This window comes from Penicillium daleae (genome assembly GCF_028827525.1).
Source record: "Penicillium daleae strain IBT 16125 chromosome Unknown utg000002l_segment0_segment0, whole genome shotgun sequence".
NCBI classification, from domain to species: domain Eukaryota; kingdom Fungi; phylum Ascomycota; class Eurotiomycetes; order Eurotiales; family Aspergillaceae; genus Penicillium; species Penicillium daleae.
Window position 1 is genome coordinate 3,130,544 of NW_026623150.1, and position 16,085 is coordinate 3,146,628.

The 16,085-nt window shown below is 50.3% G+C and overlaps 6 protein-coding genes across 6 annotated transcripts; 2 read left to right on the top strand and 4 right to left on the bottom strand.

Annotated features, from left to right (window-relative positions):
• Positions 1 to 992: 992 nt before the first annotated feature.
• Positions 993 to 3,313, bottom strand: N7458_002136 (uncharacterized protein; the record flags this gene model as incomplete). Its single annotated transcript, XM_056905519.1, has 6 exons — positions 993 to 1,356; positions 1,411 to 1,502; positions 1,556 to 2,164; positions 2,217 to 2,634; positions 2,717 to 3,155; positions 3,271 to 3,313. 6 exons carry the CDS (start codon positions 3,311 to 3,313, stop codon positions 993 to 995), a joined length of 1,965 nt encoding a protein of 654 aa, XP_056769626.1.
• Positions 3,314 to 3,870: 557 nt separating this feature from the next.
• On the bottom strand, positions 3,871 to 5,939 carry N7458_002137 (uncharacterized protein; the record flags this gene model as incomplete). The annotated part of the gene is made up of 8 exons (XM_056905520.1): positions 3,871 to 4,076; positions 4,135 to 4,195; positions 4,251 to 4,407; positions 4,463 to 4,557; positions 4,612 to 4,803; positions 4,859 to 5,268; positions 5,330 to 5,419; positions 5,528 to 5,939. The coding sequence occupies 8 exons, from the start codon at positions 5,937 to 5,939 to the stop codon at positions 3,871 to 3,873; spliced, it is 1,623 nt and encodes a 540-aa protein (XP_056769627.1).
• Positions 5,940 to 6,505: 566 nt separating this feature from the next.
• On the top strand, positions 6,506 to 7,947 carry N7458_002138 (uncharacterized protein; the record flags this gene model as incomplete). The annotated part of the gene is made up of 3 exons (XM_056905521.1): positions 6,506 to 6,589; positions 6,651 to 6,725; positions 6,781 to 7,947. The coding sequence occupies 3 exons, from the start codon at positions 6,506 to 6,508 to the stop codon at positions 7,945 to 7,947; spliced, it is 1,326 nt and encodes a 441-aa protein (XP_056769628.1).
• A 958-nt stretch (positions 7,948 to 8,905) lies between these two features.
• Positions 8,906 to 10,597, top strand: N7458_002139 (MFS transporter; the record flags this gene model as incomplete). The annotated part of the gene is made up of 1 exon (XM_056905522.1): positions 8,906 to 10,597. One exon carries the CDS (start codon positions 8,906 to 8,908, stop codon positions 10,595 to 10,597), a length of 1,692 nt encoding a protein of 563 aa, XP_056769629.1.
• A 223-nt stretch (positions 10,598 to 10,820) lies between these two features.
• Positions 10,821 to 13,892, bottom strand: N7458_002140 (uncharacterized protein; the record flags this gene model as incomplete). Its single annotated transcript, XM_056905523.1, has 5 exons — positions 10,821 to 12,384; positions 12,450 to 13,182; positions 13,238 to 13,464; positions 13,516 to 13,637; positions 13,704 to 13,892. 5 exons carry the CDS (start codon positions 13,890 to 13,892, stop codon positions 10,821 to 10,823), a joined length of 2,835 nt encoding a protein of 944 aa, XP_056769630.1.
• Positions 13,893 to 14,663: 771 nt separating this feature from the next.
• N7458_002141 (tyrosine-protein phosphatase) lies at positions 14,664 to 15,596 on the bottom strand (the record flags this gene model as incomplete). The annotated part of the gene is made up of 1 exon (XM_056905524.1): positions 14,664 to 15,596. The coding sequence occupies one exon, from the start codon at positions 15,594 to 15,596 to the stop codon at positions 14,664 to 14,666; it is 933 nt and encodes a 310-aa protein (XP_056769631.1).
• Between the last annotated feature and the right edge of the window lie 489 nt (positions 15,597 to 16,085).

Genomic DNA, 16,085 nt, shown 5'->3' on the forward strand with positions numbered 1-16,085 from the left:
TCTTGAACGTGCTCTGTAGTTGCCTCAGTGGCTTGATAACCTCCTTTCTGAGTGAAGTGCTCTAGAAGTCTGGCTGTAGTCCTTCCTAAAATGCTACCCCTCTCCTTCTTAGCCTTGGTGAACTCATATTTTCCTCTGATACAGCGAAGATTTCCACTTATAGGACGAAGTGCTACGTTACTATGTGGGGGCAGATCACCGTACATACTATCGAGGATTTCACGAGGATTTCAGCTTAGCTCAGCTCAGGTAACACTACTAAGCGGCTTTCCATTCAAAAACTTTCGCAATTCAGCCTGCTGGACAGGCAATAATCTCCCAAAGTAGATAACGGATAGCTGACGCGGCAATGAGGTCTGTCCTGTTTAGCGTCACAGATGTGACGTCGGAAGGCGTCCAGGCGCCAAAGCCAAGGCCGAGCGGGATACCGACACATCCGTAAGCGATTGCATCAGTACGTATAAGGCATAGTGCCTTTCCGCACGAATCATGTAAAGGTCACGTAAAATGATATCGTTCAACCGAGGATAGCGGTATCCAAGAACTGGTTCACAATGGGGTTCTCATGAGTTTGAGCCTTGGCCGAATCGACTTGTTAGCTATGCTCTAGGAGATATGTAACCCGAGGGATGGATCAAAAGCTATTTGGTGAGATGATTCGAAAGACATTGGGAAAGCTCTCTTGAAAGAGATGGAGTTGAACCGTACTTAGCTAGACCAGTTCTCTGGTCTTCCAATATGGCATCCGGATGGAGCACAACGCTCGCCCGTGTCCGCGTCAATCCTGTTCGAGTATGTTCTCCTTTACCAATTGGGAAGGACTAAATGAACCAGAGAGCCTGATAGGTATGTACGGAGTAGCCCGATCGACAAAGCGCGAGCCCCCTCGTTCAATTGCATCGTCATCATGTAAGTTCCAAGAGCCTCAATGTCCATTATATACACATTAAATCAACAGCACCACCACCCGATGTTCATCCCCAAGTTCCCAACTATTCAAATGCTAGCGGAAGGAAGCCCTCTGAATGAGAATTATCCAGCGGCCACGGCCAATTGGTGAGCAGTTCCGGCGGTAACTGAAACTGCATCATCTGATCACCAACACCCGCGGTGGCCCCCACCTGGGCTGCACCGGCGTGAGGATACACGGTCGGCGGAACCATTGCCTCGGGCTTGATATTTACTTGTAGGACGGAAGCACCGTTGGGAGGGGGTGGTGGTACCGAGAAATTGACTAGCCGCGACGTGCGCATGTAGCCGTCGATCCGGTCGACCTGGGAGCGTAGGCGCTGACTGGCGCCCGCTGAACGGTGGAGACCAGTCTCAAAGCGGTGGAGAAGATCTGCCATTTCAAGCCTGAGGGAGATGAGTTGGGAACATTCATGTTGACGAGCAAATGGGTTGACTTACAGTAATGTCCGTACTCGTTGATAGGATGCATCGGAGAGACTTCCCTCCATGACGGAACCGAGGATATATCCAATGCCACCGAGGTGATGTAGCTAAGGGCGAGTTAGTACGGGGAAAACTCATTTAAAGTGCGAGCAGAACTTACCAGGGGTGAGCTGATGGCCTTCAGGTACTCCACCGGAACTTTGGAAAACACGCTCAGTAGCTCGCCAGCCACATCGCACTTCCGATCTACCCCAATCTCCTCCGCAGACAAAAGAACCATTCGGAGTAACTGTAATGTTGCCTGGATATTTGCAGACTGAAATCCAAACAGATCCTTGCTCATATCCCCCGTTGTCGGCGGCGTCTCACGAAACTGTGAGGGCAGCGCAGTATACATCGAAAGTACTCGCTCCATGACAGCCGGCTCTGACATGGACGCTGGACTGAAAAGGGACCATACTTCGGTGGTGCCATTCGCGGATGAGAAGCGGCGTCGCGTCCCATCTACCACGTGCTCCAGTATTCGATATAGGTCCGTCGTGAAGTTCCAGCCATGCATCCATGATACTCGTTGCTGAGATACGCCGGGAGTATCACCAGGGCCGAGTGTACTTGACTTTGGTGATGGTGGTAAGCTGTAGCCATGTGGAGTAATAAATTCATCATCCAGTTCACTAGGATACCGTACTAGGGAATGGGCTTCACGGTATCGAATGATGCCCCCCCATACAATACTGGCGTAGATATCCAATGTGTAGATTGACCAGAACTATTCTCTCTGTTAGACGAGCACCGGGAGCTGCAGTTCCAGGAAGGCATACCAATCTCCGCCGTTCCTCCGTCTCAATAATCCCAATATCTTTTGGCCACAGCTTCTCATCATGAAGTCCCTCCATTGTTGTCAAGGTGTGGTACATGCCAGAATATTTCTGCAAGTTCTTGATCTGGCCATTCTGGATACTAGCGATCGCAAGTATGGCACATGCACGCATATAATTGAACCCCCTTGCAAGGGCTAAGTCTCGAGGAAAGGAGTCCTTGGCCGCTGCATAAAAGGCTTCTGATGGGGGCTCGATGAGCTCTTCACGTTGCCATCGAGTGGAATATAACGCGCCATCGCGCGCCCGTCCCGAAACCAATGCACAAACCGCCATGGTGGAGGCAAATAGTCCTTGGTTTCGGAGGTGTTCTTGGTTATTGATTCTTTCGATGAATGATTGCTTATGGAAAAGAGGGAATCTGGAGGCCAGGTTAGTCAAGCCAGCCTAGGACGAGAAGAAAAGGGGGGGGGGGGATGGGGGGGGATCTAGATGAGTCGTACATCGGATAAACAATCTCAAAGTATACCTGAACAAGGTTCCTGATCTGCTGATCACTGGAGATTGCAAAAGCTTTCCAGGAATTGCGGAGGGCGCCATCGTCATCATACCCCTCGGTCGTTGACCAACCCGTGTTGAAGGAGATCCAAGGATCCCCTGTCAATGATGGCCGAGAAGCCGTTTCGTGATACATTGAGCTCCTAGACGCAGACGATCCAGAGGCTCTCTCTGGCGCCGGGACCCGACCGACTGGGAGTTGGCCTACCGATGATGTTTGCACGGGCGTCTCCCGTATATTTCCCTTGGCTCCAGCTTTGACGCCCCGCCTTTTGGCAGGACGATCATAGGTGCAAGGGACATCGAAGTCTGCGCAATTCTGGCATCGGCCTAGCCGGTCTTCGCTTGTGCCGCATTTGATGCTGCGCCGATTGCAGAAGTCGCCTAGCAAGCGGTTAGTTCACGGGGCTTGCTCATATCTGGGGATCTGCCAAGCGCATATCAAAAGTGGAGCAGGTCGTTTCCGAGAGGAACAGAGATTGCGGGGAGAAGGACATACAGGCCTTGGAGACGCGCTGAAGCTTTCGCGGTTTTGGCGACATTCAACGATCGGCCTAATGCCCACGCGCTTAAAAGCTTGGTGCTGGTCGTGAAAAGGTTTCCCGCTAGAAAGTTCCGTGGGGAGAGGGGGTCTCAGGAGGCGTCTCCGTGGGGGTAGAGATCGCGTCCTCGGCGCGCAAGTGTAGGGCGGAAACGTGGTGAAAGGTAAAACGGGCGCAGAGAGGGCTTTAACCGGTGATCCTGAAAGCCATCTCCAGTAGTTTATGCGTCACGAATCGTTGGAAACGAACTGTCCCACGCAAGAGAGGTTGCACTGGCGCTTCTTTTCTGGGCTGACTCAGCAGCGTGTCACAGACTGCCACTCGCGACGAATCGGCGGCCACGACCTTTGCTGAGGAGAGAGTGTGGGGCTCCACGGGCAGAGGCGTCATCAAAAGGGATGTGCTTGTAATATAGTAGATTGGAAAGTAGATCGCTTGAATCAATATTCTATCATGGTCACATTCCTAAGTCTCCCTCTATCCCAATTGTTCCTGTATGCGAGCGCCCGTCGAGATTATAATGCATTATATAAGATAAAAGAACTCCAATGTATCCTTCAAACGTGAGTGTGTTCCGGCTCCTGCTTTTCAGCAGAGATTAATTCGCTCCGACCGGCGTCAGAGGAGTCCTCAGACACTCCGTGCTCGGCGAGAACATCCCCATGGAGTTTGTAAGCCTGTTCCATCTTCCAGTAGAATGGACTCGCCGTCGAGAAGAGCGCCTCAATGGATTCCAAGGAGCGGTTGCGGGTTTCGGGGTAGACTAGCAAGTGGGATTAGATCAGAGACGAGGGAATAGCTAGACAACAAGTAACACTCACAGAGGAAAACAATCGGAATCCAAAGTAGGTTGAGGCCCGCAAATAAGAAGTAGGTGCGACTCTGCTCAATGTTAGCATTACCCAAGTCAAAGTCAGAGGTATCACTCAGGCCATACTTTCAGGCTATCAAACATGATCGGGTTGACAAGCGTTGTCATTCCGACACCAAGAGCCCAGCCAGTGATGCCGAAACCATTTCCTTGGGCTCTCAAGTCGCTAGGGAAGATCTCCGTTGGGAACAGAAACGCGACAGTACCCCAGGTAGCCGCATACCTATAGGCGATTAGTCTCCATCTTTCATTCATATAGCATGCCTCGCCCGAATTACCCGATGTTAAATAAGAACAGCATTGTGACCGCACCTGGCGCGTATCGGGCTGCATTTTCGGGGTGGTGAAGTGATCCTTCATATACGGCCCCAGCCTAGCAGGGGGTCAGCTACGTTGACATGCGGTCAGTGAATGGAGACAAACTTACAATGAGGTTGACAGTAGACAAGACGCCGGCACCGCCCATTAAGCATACTCGGCGTCCCAGAAGATCGACGATTTGCGCACTGATGATCGTTCCGATGATGCCAATTGTGTTGATCCCGCCCGCAAGACCGTTCTGCTTGATATCGCTATATCCAGCCTGCTTCAGGAGGACCGGGGAGTATGCCGTAACCGCCTATGCCTCTAGATAAGCAACAAGTTTAATCCAATGATTTCAGTGGTCCACTCACCGTAATACCAGTCCACGAGGCCATAATCTGCAGCCAGACACATAGCCATGCTCGACGAGCTAGATTCGTGCCGGGTCGTCCTCCTTGTCCAAATAGGATCTTCGCAAATTGAACAGGTGAGCTAGGTTTACTCTCTCGTGCAGTGGTGATAATTTCAAGATACTCCCGATCGATCTCGTCCGAAGTCGCACTGCCCTGGCGAATCCGAATCAAGAGATCACGAGCTTCTTCCTTCCGTCCAACGGAAGCCAAATAGCGGGGGCTATCCGGCAGCATTTTGATAAACAGCACAAGAAACAGAGCAGGGAAGCATTGGAACGCGAGTAGGAATCGCCATCGAACGTCTGAATACCCATTATTGACAAATGCGAGCCCAAACGAGATCCAGTAGGCAACCGAGATTCCTAGATCTGTGTCCAATTAGCCGACAACCTGGGCGATATCTGACAAGTGCTATTCTTGGCGACTTACAGTTAGCAATAAAGACGTAGCCGAGAAAACCACCCCGATGGTTTGCCGAGCTTGTTTCAGAAACGAGAACAGGGGTGATTCCAGTTAAAGCTGTTGGGTAGAATAATTAGTCTATATGCACTAAACTCCCTTAGTTGGCCGACGGGGACCATGCTAAGGCAGGGGCCATACTAATGCACACTAGCCAGGGTCACTCACCACCAGTGCCAATCCCCGTCACAACTCTGGCGCAGATCATAAAGTTCGAGTTCTGGGCAGCAGCCTGCAGTGCGCCGCCAACAAGCGCAAATAAAGAGCCAGCGAGCAGGCCATTGATGCGTCCGATCCTGTCAGCAAGCCAACCGCCGCCGAAGCATCCAAAGATGGCGCCCAAATAATATACGCTAACAATGCCGCCCTGGTGCGTGGTGTTGGTGACTGTCCCATCTGCAGTCCCGATGCCAACCTCAGTCACGTATGTTGGCGCGGCGTTCACGCCGCCCATGACACCCTGGTCATAGCCCTCGAAGAAGATCGAGATGAGAGAGAAGGCCTGGATGGCCACGTTCAATTGACGTGGCGAAAGCCGCTTCCATAGCGTCGTATATCCAACCATCATCCCGCTTGGCATGCGGCTAACCGCGATTACACTAGGCGACAGCGAGATCCCTTTAAGGGTCCCACTTAGACAAGATGTAATGGGCAGGGGGATGGTGATCAGCTGGGGCTCTCTCTCCAACCGGGATGGAGCTGCTGGGGAATCGTGGGGGGAAGAACCACTCCTCAAGCGTGTAACCTTTTAGCACTGGCCGCGCTGGTGGACTTTTGTCGTGCGTTAGCGGCCTGCTAGACCTCGGAAATACCCGTTTTGCCGATCAACCCTTCAAGCGGTCTGGTTCATGCACGGACGGACAAGAACAAACAGGATAAGGATATGAGATCGAGAGGAATGCTGGATTGCAGCTGGACTCGAGAGGGGGTGTGTTACGGCGGTGTTTCCTATTCCCCCGCAGTTGGCCATGGAACTGAGTTGGAAAGTGCGCAGGAGCCGGTCGGTGCCAGGATTTAAATCTTGGCCAACGCCAGCTTCTGGGCACCGGACTCCGACATTTCTTTGTTAGATTTCTTTGTTAAAAGGTACCGTTGGAAGTCGAATCCCTCACTCGAGTGCTCGACCCATCGAACTGATCCGCTACTATGGGCTCAACATCTTCGGAAGATCTCCTTCCTAATCAGCCCTTGGACTTGACTGTCCTGGGCCTGAATAGTGGAACATCCATGGTACGTGAATCTGAGTACAAGTTTGGCGATATATATTCCGATCCTAACACACATCCAACAGGATGGAATTGACTGTGCGCTATGTCGATTTCGCCAGGAAACGCCAGACTCGGCCATGCATTTTGAGTTACTGAAAGTACGTCCTGATCGCGCTCAGCGAGTTATTCGCAACTAATAAACATACCATCTAGTATGGCGAAATTCCACTCGAACCAGTCATCAAAAAAAGAGTAATGAACATGATTCTCCACAACAAAACTTCCCCTTCGGAATTATCAGAGGTGAACGTTATCTTAGGCGAAACATTCGCTTCCGCCGTACACAAATTCTGCAAGGATTATTATGTGGATATCAATTCTATAGATGTCCTCGGATCGCATGGCCAAACTATCTGGCTACTTTCCATGCCAGAGCCAGGCGAGACACGGAGCGCCCTGACAATGGCCGAGGGGTGTTTCCTCGCGTCGCGTACTGGTATCACATCCGTGACCGACTTTCGCGTGAGTGACCAAGCTGCAGGACGCCAGGGGGCGCCACTCATTGCTTTCTTCGATGCCCTGTTGTTACATCATCCTACCAAGTTACGCGCGTGTCAGAACATTGGGGGTATCGCCAACGTTTGCTTCATTCCACCTGACACGCATGGCGGGGTCAATGAATGCTACGACTTTGACACAGGCCCAGGTAATATTTTTATCGATGCTGTAGTACGGCATTATACCGATGGAGAGCGCGAGTATGACAAGGATGGCGAGATGGGCGCCCGGGGTACGGTGGACCAAGAGCTCGTGGATGACATTTTGACCCATCCATACTTCGCTTTGGAGCCACCGAAGACCACGGGTCGGGAGGTCTTTCGAGATACACTTGCGTATGAATTGATCCGCAAGGCCGATGCGAAGGGTTTGAAACCGGACGATGTCGTCGCCACGATCACTCGTGTTACTGCCCAGGCCATCGTGGACCACTATCGTCGCTATGCACCAAAGGACCTCGAGATAGCGGAAATCTTCATGTGCGGAGGTGGAGCCTTCAACCCTAACATCTCGGCGTTCATCCAGAAAGAATATCCCAATACAAAGATCTTCATGCTGGATGCCGCTGGTATCCCTGGTGGGGCGAAAGAAGCGATCACATTCGCCTGGCAGGGCATGGAAGCTATAGTCGGTCGCTCAATTCCTGTCCCAACTCGTGTCGAGACTCGCCAAGAATATGTGTTGGGAAAAGTGGCCCCTGGCAAGAACTACCGCAAGGTTCTTCTTCAAGGCATGCGTTTTGGTGCCGGTCGGGATCATCTTCCACCCGTGAAGGAATTAATTAACTATGTAGGCGGGGAAGTTTTTGACAACAAATGGTAGACAAGACGGTGTTTTTCCAGAGTGATTGGGAATCTGCCAACTGAAGCCACGCTGTGCCTTTGTCATTCGATAGATGACCTGGAAGTATGATTTGTTTTCTACCCAATCACCGTCTCCATGCTGTTTAAAGATATCGAACAAAACAGCGTACGCATAGATGTCAACTCTATCAGCCTCATGAGTAATGCAGTGTCCTATTTAAGATTTTGTGGACCTTGGTTTGCGACCTATTCCTAAGAGGCTAAAGGGGTTCAAGTGTGAGGGAGCTCCACCACTGCCATAAGACTTGGTAAACACGGGTATTGACATTCCGAAATGTCGTGAGGTTAGATACATAGGTCTGGAACGTAAACAAATAAATAGATAAGAGCTTGATGGATCCTATTGCTAGGTACCGCTCTTGTTAGCGAATGAGCTTTCTTAGCCTTGGAATCGAACCTTTTGACGATCAAGAAGAGCTATGCCAGTCATCGAGCCTCGAGGATTTGAAATGCAGTTAAAAGGATCTAAGCCTTCTTGAGAAATCCGTCTTAATCTATAATGCGATCGAAAACCTTCGCATGAGTCAAATATGTAGCTTTTCGAATGCGATCGGTTTAAGCATGCCGAGCACAGTCAGATTTAACTCGGATTTAACTCGGCACCGATATTATGCCGAGTTTCGCCCCCCACTCTAGCCCCATGTCAACCAGGTTCTCCGAACTATATGCGAAAAGTAACGCAAGCTAGGCTTGAAGCTTCCAAGAAGAGTGAGACCCATCAAATTGCATCATGCATGACATCATGCATGACATCTGACTTTGCATCTTTGCGCCTTATTTCGGAGATGCTTCGGCCAGAGGAATATTTTCTAGACATTCGTGAAGCCCATCATACTTATAAGTATGGAGGTACCTCCCACATATTTGCCTGATCCTCAGATACATTCATCAATCATCAAAGCTTATGAGGTCTCATCATGACTGAATCAACGATACCCGAGTCCCAAGAGACCCCCGATCCCGTGCAACCTTTGCATCTCACCAGGAGGGAGACACGAGAAACCCTGCGTAACATTGGAATATCGGAGCACCCTGCACCACTGGACTACAACTACCCCGAAGTTGGACGAACGGAAAGCCCTTTGTTCCCGGAAGAATATGTTATCGAGACTAGCACTGGTCTCGTTCCACAAGCTACCTTGGAACAAGTTCGATCTCGAGTCTCTACGTCTACTGCGGCCACACAACGCAACAGGTTCCCTATAGACCTCGAGAAATGTCCCGACAAAGGCACAGAATATGTGACCTTTACTATTGGAGATCCAGAGCATCCCCATAACTGGTCCCGTCTTTATCGGTGGTATATTACACTGGTCGCCTCAGCATTGGTGGTGTGCATTGCTTATGGCTCGTCCATCGTCACGGGTGGTCTGGGATTGATCCAGGAAAAGTATCATGTTTCGTTGGAAGTTGCTATCTTGACTTGCTCGATCATGGTCTGTGGTTTCGCAGTCGGCCCGTTGCTCTGGTCTCCCTTGTCCGAGATCATCGGTCGACGGCCCGTTTATATTATCTCACTGGGGCTTTATGTCATTTTCAATATCCCGTGCGCGCTCTCGCCTAACATTGGAGGTCTCCTTGTGTGTCGGTTTCTCTGCGGTGTTTTTTCCAGTTCGGGTCTATCTCTCGCTGGAGGTACCATTGCAGACATTTGGAGCACTGAGGAGCGCGGCATGGCTATCGCCTATTTCGCCGCTGCGCCATACTGTGGACCTGTTATCGGCCCCATTGTGACCGGTTGGATCAATGTTGGAAGCGGTCGATTAGATCTATTCTTCTGGACAAACATGGCATTTGCCGGCGTGATCATGATCATGATCGGCCTGATCCCCGAGACTTACGCGCCTGTCATTCTCAAGCGACGAGCTGCCAAGCTTCGAAAGGAGACTGGCAATCCAAACATCATCACAGAACAAGAGCAAACCAAGCTCACTCTACGCGATATTGCTCGCACAAGTCTGATCCGCCCGATTACAATGATTATGACGGAGCCAGTCCTTGATCTCATGTGCATGTACATCGTTCTAATCTACTCTATGCTTTACGCCTTCTTCTTCGCTTACCCAGTTATCTTCGGCAAGCTTTATGGCTACAACGATGGTCAGATCGGCTTAATGTTCATTCCCATTTTGATCGGCGCCGGCTTCTCATTGGCGACAACCCCTGTCATCGAGAAGCAATTCAAGCGAATTTATGACTCGCGAACACCCACCCCCGAAGATCGACTGATCGGTGCCCTCATCGGAGCTCCATTCATCCCTATTGCATTCTTCTTGCTGGGTGCTACGTCTTTCAAACATATCATCTGGGTGGGACCCGCTTCGTCGGGAATTGCCTTCGGATACGGAATGGTGTTGTGCTATTACTCCGTGAACAACTACATCATTGATTCTTATCAGAAATATGCTGCGTCGGCTCTGGCTGCGAAAGTGTTTTTGCGATCCGGAGGTGGTGCTGCTTTCCCGTTGTTCACTACCCAGATGTATGATCGCCTTGGTCTTCAGTGGGCCTCGTGGCTGCTTGCATTTATTGGTGTTGGCATGGTGTTTATCCCATATGTCTTTTACATGTTCGGAGGGCAGCTTCGCGCCAAGTTGACGCGAGATTGAAAGGTTGCGGATGTGGAAATACAGAGTCGTGAGATATCGCAAGAGTGGAAGAAATCATAGATTCGGGCGATAGATATAGAAGAGCATGGGGGAGCGTGGTTCATTTACATACTTCATTGGATAGCGAAAAAGTCCTAATAATAATCATTGCATTTATCAAAAAGACATCTAATTGGTGGAAATAGGAATGATTTCCATCGGTCCATGTTTACTCTATCCAGTCTCAATCTGTTGTTTGGTCCCACAGGCCACGGACCGTGACACCTTGAGCCCACTTTCCGCCCGTATCATCTTTCTGGACAGTAAAGCGAACTGTCTTCTTCTCTCCGGGAACAAGAGTAAAGGCATTGTCATCAAAGTATCCAACAACACCGGCAGGATAGTCTAGCCAAGTGTAGAGGGAAACACCCCCCTTGGCTTCCACCGTGAAAGTGTTCTCAGATGAGTCGTGGGAGAGTTGAATCTTTGGATCTACCAGAGATAGTTTATTCGGGAACACAATAGTCGCTTTGTCGCGGTGCGCGAAGGTAGAGACAGATTGTGAGTTGGGCATGCGACCATGAGCAGTCAACGATAGCACAAGGACGGCATCCGTCTCATCGGGGATAGCCAGCTTTGCGGTATTTGTCTCATAGATCTTGGTCGTATTAAGACCTCCAACGGTGAACTGCTTGCTTTGGGGTGTCCCAGCATTACCCCGGATTGGTTTTCCTGACATGTCGACCCAGGTGAAGTTGACAGTTCCACGAGCAGTTTCCCATAGGTCGGACGTTACGTAAACCGACAGATCTCCAGTGGTATAGTTCCAGAAAGGAGATACAATGACTGGCTTGTAAATATCCCGGGCGACGTAGTGGAGAACCTTCCAGCGACCGTCATACTCAATACCCGCCCAAGTGGGCGCCTGCCAGATATCTTCCAATTGCCAGTAAAGAGATCCAAGCTGGCGCTCCGGCATACCACTTCCTCGGCGGTAGAATATAATCTCAGACTTGTACATGTCGGCCTGGAACAACTGGGTAGCATGACACCAGGCGCTGAATTGCTCAACCGAGTCTTTTTTGTGAGGGATGGGATAATAGCGCTCGACGGCCATCGTCATCTCGCCCATACCCATGGAAGAATTCTTGAAGTTATGAGTGTCGGTATTTCCGGGAGGAAAATGATGGTTGCGCAGGACAACGGTGCTGCTATTGAAATGAAGATCTTCCGGGTCCAGGGCCTGCTGCCAGGTTTGTAGACTCGGCATGCTGTGGTAGCCGAATTCGTTGGCAAATCTTCCGACTGGGTAGCTTCCAAAGTCAAAAGCAACGCTGCTGTCATAGTTGTAGTGATCGGTGTCTGAGTAGTAATGGCCGCTTGTTGTATTATCGTAACGTTCGGCCATCGGGACAGGTGCAGAGAGATTGACGTAGAGGAAGCCATTGTTTGTGCTGCTAGGCATGTAGGAAATTGATCGCGAGTTTTCATACACCAGAGGTAGGATCAAGCTGATAAACAGCTTTTCGTACTCGCCAACGTAGAATGCGTATTTATCAGGCGCTGCTCCCTGAACCGTAGGTAATTCCAGGCTTTCAATTTCGTTCCCACCAGCCCAAAGGGCCAACGATGGATGGTGGTTTAGCCGTCTCACATTGTATGTGACTTCAGCGGCGACGTTCTCGAGGAATTTTTCATCGGATGGATAGAGTGCATCACTGAATTGGAACTCACTCCAGAGTAGGACTCCTTGCTCGTCCGCAATATCATAGATGAAGTCAGGCAGGTAAGCACCCGAGGCCCACACGCTGAAACATGAAATGTTAGACTTGGTAGGTGCCATTGGCAGAGAAGTATCTATGCGCAGGCTTACCGTAGCATGTTCTGATTACCGGCCACCACTGCATCGAATAGCCGCTGCATCCTTTCTTCGGTGACTCGCGGCCAGAATGCATCAGGAGGAATGAAGTTTGATCCCTTGGCGTAGAATTCTTGTCCATTGACTTCAAAATGCCAGTTCGCGCCCGGGGCAATTCCCTGAGAAAGTTGCTCATCGGTAATGTTGAGTCGATTAAGGAATATGGTCCGGAAGCCGGTACGCTTGGTAACCTTTGCTAATGCATGCCGCTTGCTGTTCTCGATGGCGATCGTGGCGTAGTACAGGTTTTGCTTGCCGAGACCCGTTGGCCACCACAGGTTTGGCGCATCAGCATCAACCGTGATGCTTCCACTGATTGATTGTCCCCAAATTGAAATGTTCTCAAGAGGGCCTGATTTGAGAACCTTTCCAGACTCGACGTCTTTGATTTCAAGGGTCATCGAGGACTTTTTCGGGAGCGATCCGAGGAAGTCAATACTCGCATTGACCACCCAAGGCTGGGTTTGATCCGGGGCGAGGTGATTGATCTGTCCCTTGCGGAAAACATCTATATCAGTGTTGAGAACATATATACTTTCCTCGTTTTCGAATTGCACTAGGTACGCATCTCTCCATGGACCGGCAGGCGCAAACGCTGGACCCCAGTCCCATCCGAAATCGGACTGCTCTTTGCGGATATACCATCGATTTGGGAATTCGTAGACTTGCTGTGGGCCATATGGCCATTCTGAGTGGTGTTAGAGAAGGAATTCCTAATTCAAGCGTGCATGGGCAAAGCATACTTTCAGAGTTTGGGTCATCAGCAATCGCATTTGCGATCTTGGGAGCGCTGCCAAAGTTCAAGTCCAAAGTTGGATCTCCCTTGCAGTTCTCAAGAGCCTTGGAAATGTCAAAGGTGTATTGACGGAACTGGTTGTCGGTTGTGCCGACTATTTGCCCACACACTTCGATCGTGGTGAAGGTATCTAGGCCATTGAAGACAAGCCAAGATGATTTGGCTTTCGTAGACCTGAATTATAATTAGTGTATTTTAGCGACTGTATTTTCTAACGCGACTTACAAATCACGAAGAGGATGGCTTGTATATGTCCAATTGTTGTTACAGATCCAACGTTGATTAAAGTCGTTTAGACCGTGGTACCTGTGCGATGTTAGGTGAGTTTCCGATTCTTGCAACCGGAACTATGAACTGACGGATCATCTGCCACCAATTAGTCGCTGCAACTTTGCGTCAAGGTGATATGATACCATACCAATAGCCTTTGCAGCAAAGAGGTCGAGATGCACCTGCGAAGGGAGTCTTCCCGGAACTGATATATTCAAGGCCTTGCTGCTCACTGTCCAGCCATCGCCAGTCAGGTCGACCACCTTCTGAGCGAACGCAGTATGTAGAGTTGCCGACAGTGCAGCCAAGGACAACGTCTCGTGTAAACGCATGGTTTGAGAAGGGAGCACTCGAATTCTTCCTCGATGTTGCCGAGTCAAGCACCACGTTATTCCGACCGAGTCCGGGGCAATGTGCTTGATTTATGCTGCGAGTCTCCTGCGCTCAGCGTCGGCAAAATACCACCAGTTTACCCAATGGAAAAAGGACAGTTCGGTTATCCTAATGGAGAACGGATAATTCAGTCAAGCTGGTTGAGAGTGGAGCTTTGACGACCCGCGTTGTGTTAATCAGTCGTGAGGCCAGACCTCGCGTCATGACATATTGTTTGCTTGAGCTTGAGATACAGACCCAATCTCGCACAGGGCTCAGTGGGACCTCGCGCGCGGGGAAGAAAGCAACGGTAGCAACGTTGAGTTGCGGAGAGGGGCAGATCTTCACGGAGTCTTGAAATCGCGAGACGCCAATTCAGGATGCAGTGGCGGGAAAACAGCAACGATCTGCGTTGGTTGACTGTGGAGACTTGGAGACTCCAAATGTGCGAGAGAGGGGGAATAAACAGTGGTTGCATACAAAGAAGGCACGTACTTTGCCGGCAGAAAGACGCGGTCAGTCGGGTATTATTCACATCATGAAATGCCAAGGGAAATGCCCTGCAGGTATCCATAGATTTGAAGCAATTAAGTCTAGGCCTGCGCGCGATTGTTGACTAGAATGCATCCCTAGATTTTGCTGCACTGGCCATCTCGAACCCCCCCCCGCCATCTGTGTGTCTATTTCTGTCGTTGAGATCTATTTTATGTATAAATACACTTAGGAACCTTTCAAGCCGCCAAGCTCCTGCGCATGAGTTTGATATCGTCATGCGAAAAGCCAAGCTTTGCAGTCAGATATCCCTCGGCGCCACTGCCGTAGGTGGAGTGGAAGCTCTTGAGAAACGCCGCCATGGCTTGCGCCCGAACGCCGCTCAGCTCCAACATGCCGATCGCTTCGGGGCTCAGATGGCCAGTGCCTTCGTTCAAAGCCAGAGCCTGAGTCAGATTCTCCCGCACATTTTCTAACCCGGCTCGTGTGAGCATATAATCGTTGGTGATTTCGTTCAGGGGCCGACCCATGAGGAGCAGAATGAGTGCTGCTAAGACACCGCTGCGATCTTTGCCAGCTGTAGGAAATAGAATACACTGATCAGCGAATCTCCAATCGAACAGGGTAGAAAAGGCGACCGTATGGATGCCTGGAAATCGTAGAACAAACGTACCGGAACAATGGAAAACGAATGGATCATCCGGTTGATCCCTGATATGTTTGAACACTTGGGCAAAGGCCGGCGCACATGCCTCCAAAATACCCGTGTACATCTTGACAAACCCATTGGCGCCTTTGTCTTCTCCCGCAAAATCGCGCAGATTTAGCGACGCTGGCCTGGTACCGTAAGGCATCCAAATCGTGTCAATCCGCTCGATTTGTGGAGGTGGGGCTTTTGTCCTTTCGCTCTCATTTCGCAAGTCGAAGATCGTGGTAATGCCCAAGTCTGCAGTAAACATCACCTTGCCTTCTTCGGTAATGTCTGACAGGTTCGCTGATCGGTAGACATAGCCAGGGCGTAAGTTGTTCTCATAGCTTAGATCTCGAAAATTTGATACTCCCGAGACAGTAATGAATGGAGGCAGGGAGATGATCTTGGAGACGATTGACTCTGGGATAGGCGTTTTGATGTCGGCGTTGAGCGCATTGTGGAGGTTATCGGAATTGATCATGGCAGCGGGTTGTCAATGGGGTCCTTGGATTGGTGAAGTTAACAGGATGAACGTAAGAAGAAATCCAGTGGCCCCTTACTTTTAATCTTCGATGTCCTGGATATTCAGGGCTATGTCATAGTCTCCATCGGGTCATTTCGTAGGCAGGAACACAACCCATGAAAATGGGGCCCTGGCATAGTAAAAGGTACCAATTACAATGGCCAGGTACGTCGGATAACGATGTCATCGCCTTGAGCCTCGGTGTGAGTGGGTCTGTATGTATCTCAAAGCCTGGCGGAGATGTGGAACAGACGTCATTTCGATTGGACACAGATGCGGAGTGTCAGCTTTGCCAAGGCTCGCCCGCGAATGGCCAAGTTGGATGCAGTGATAGATGGAGTCTACGATAATCGACGATGATTTCTGAAAGGGATCCGTCATCTGCTTCCAACTGTTCAAGATCAAGCTGGACCGTTAGAGGAGCATCTTTACGGGTGTCCATCGATT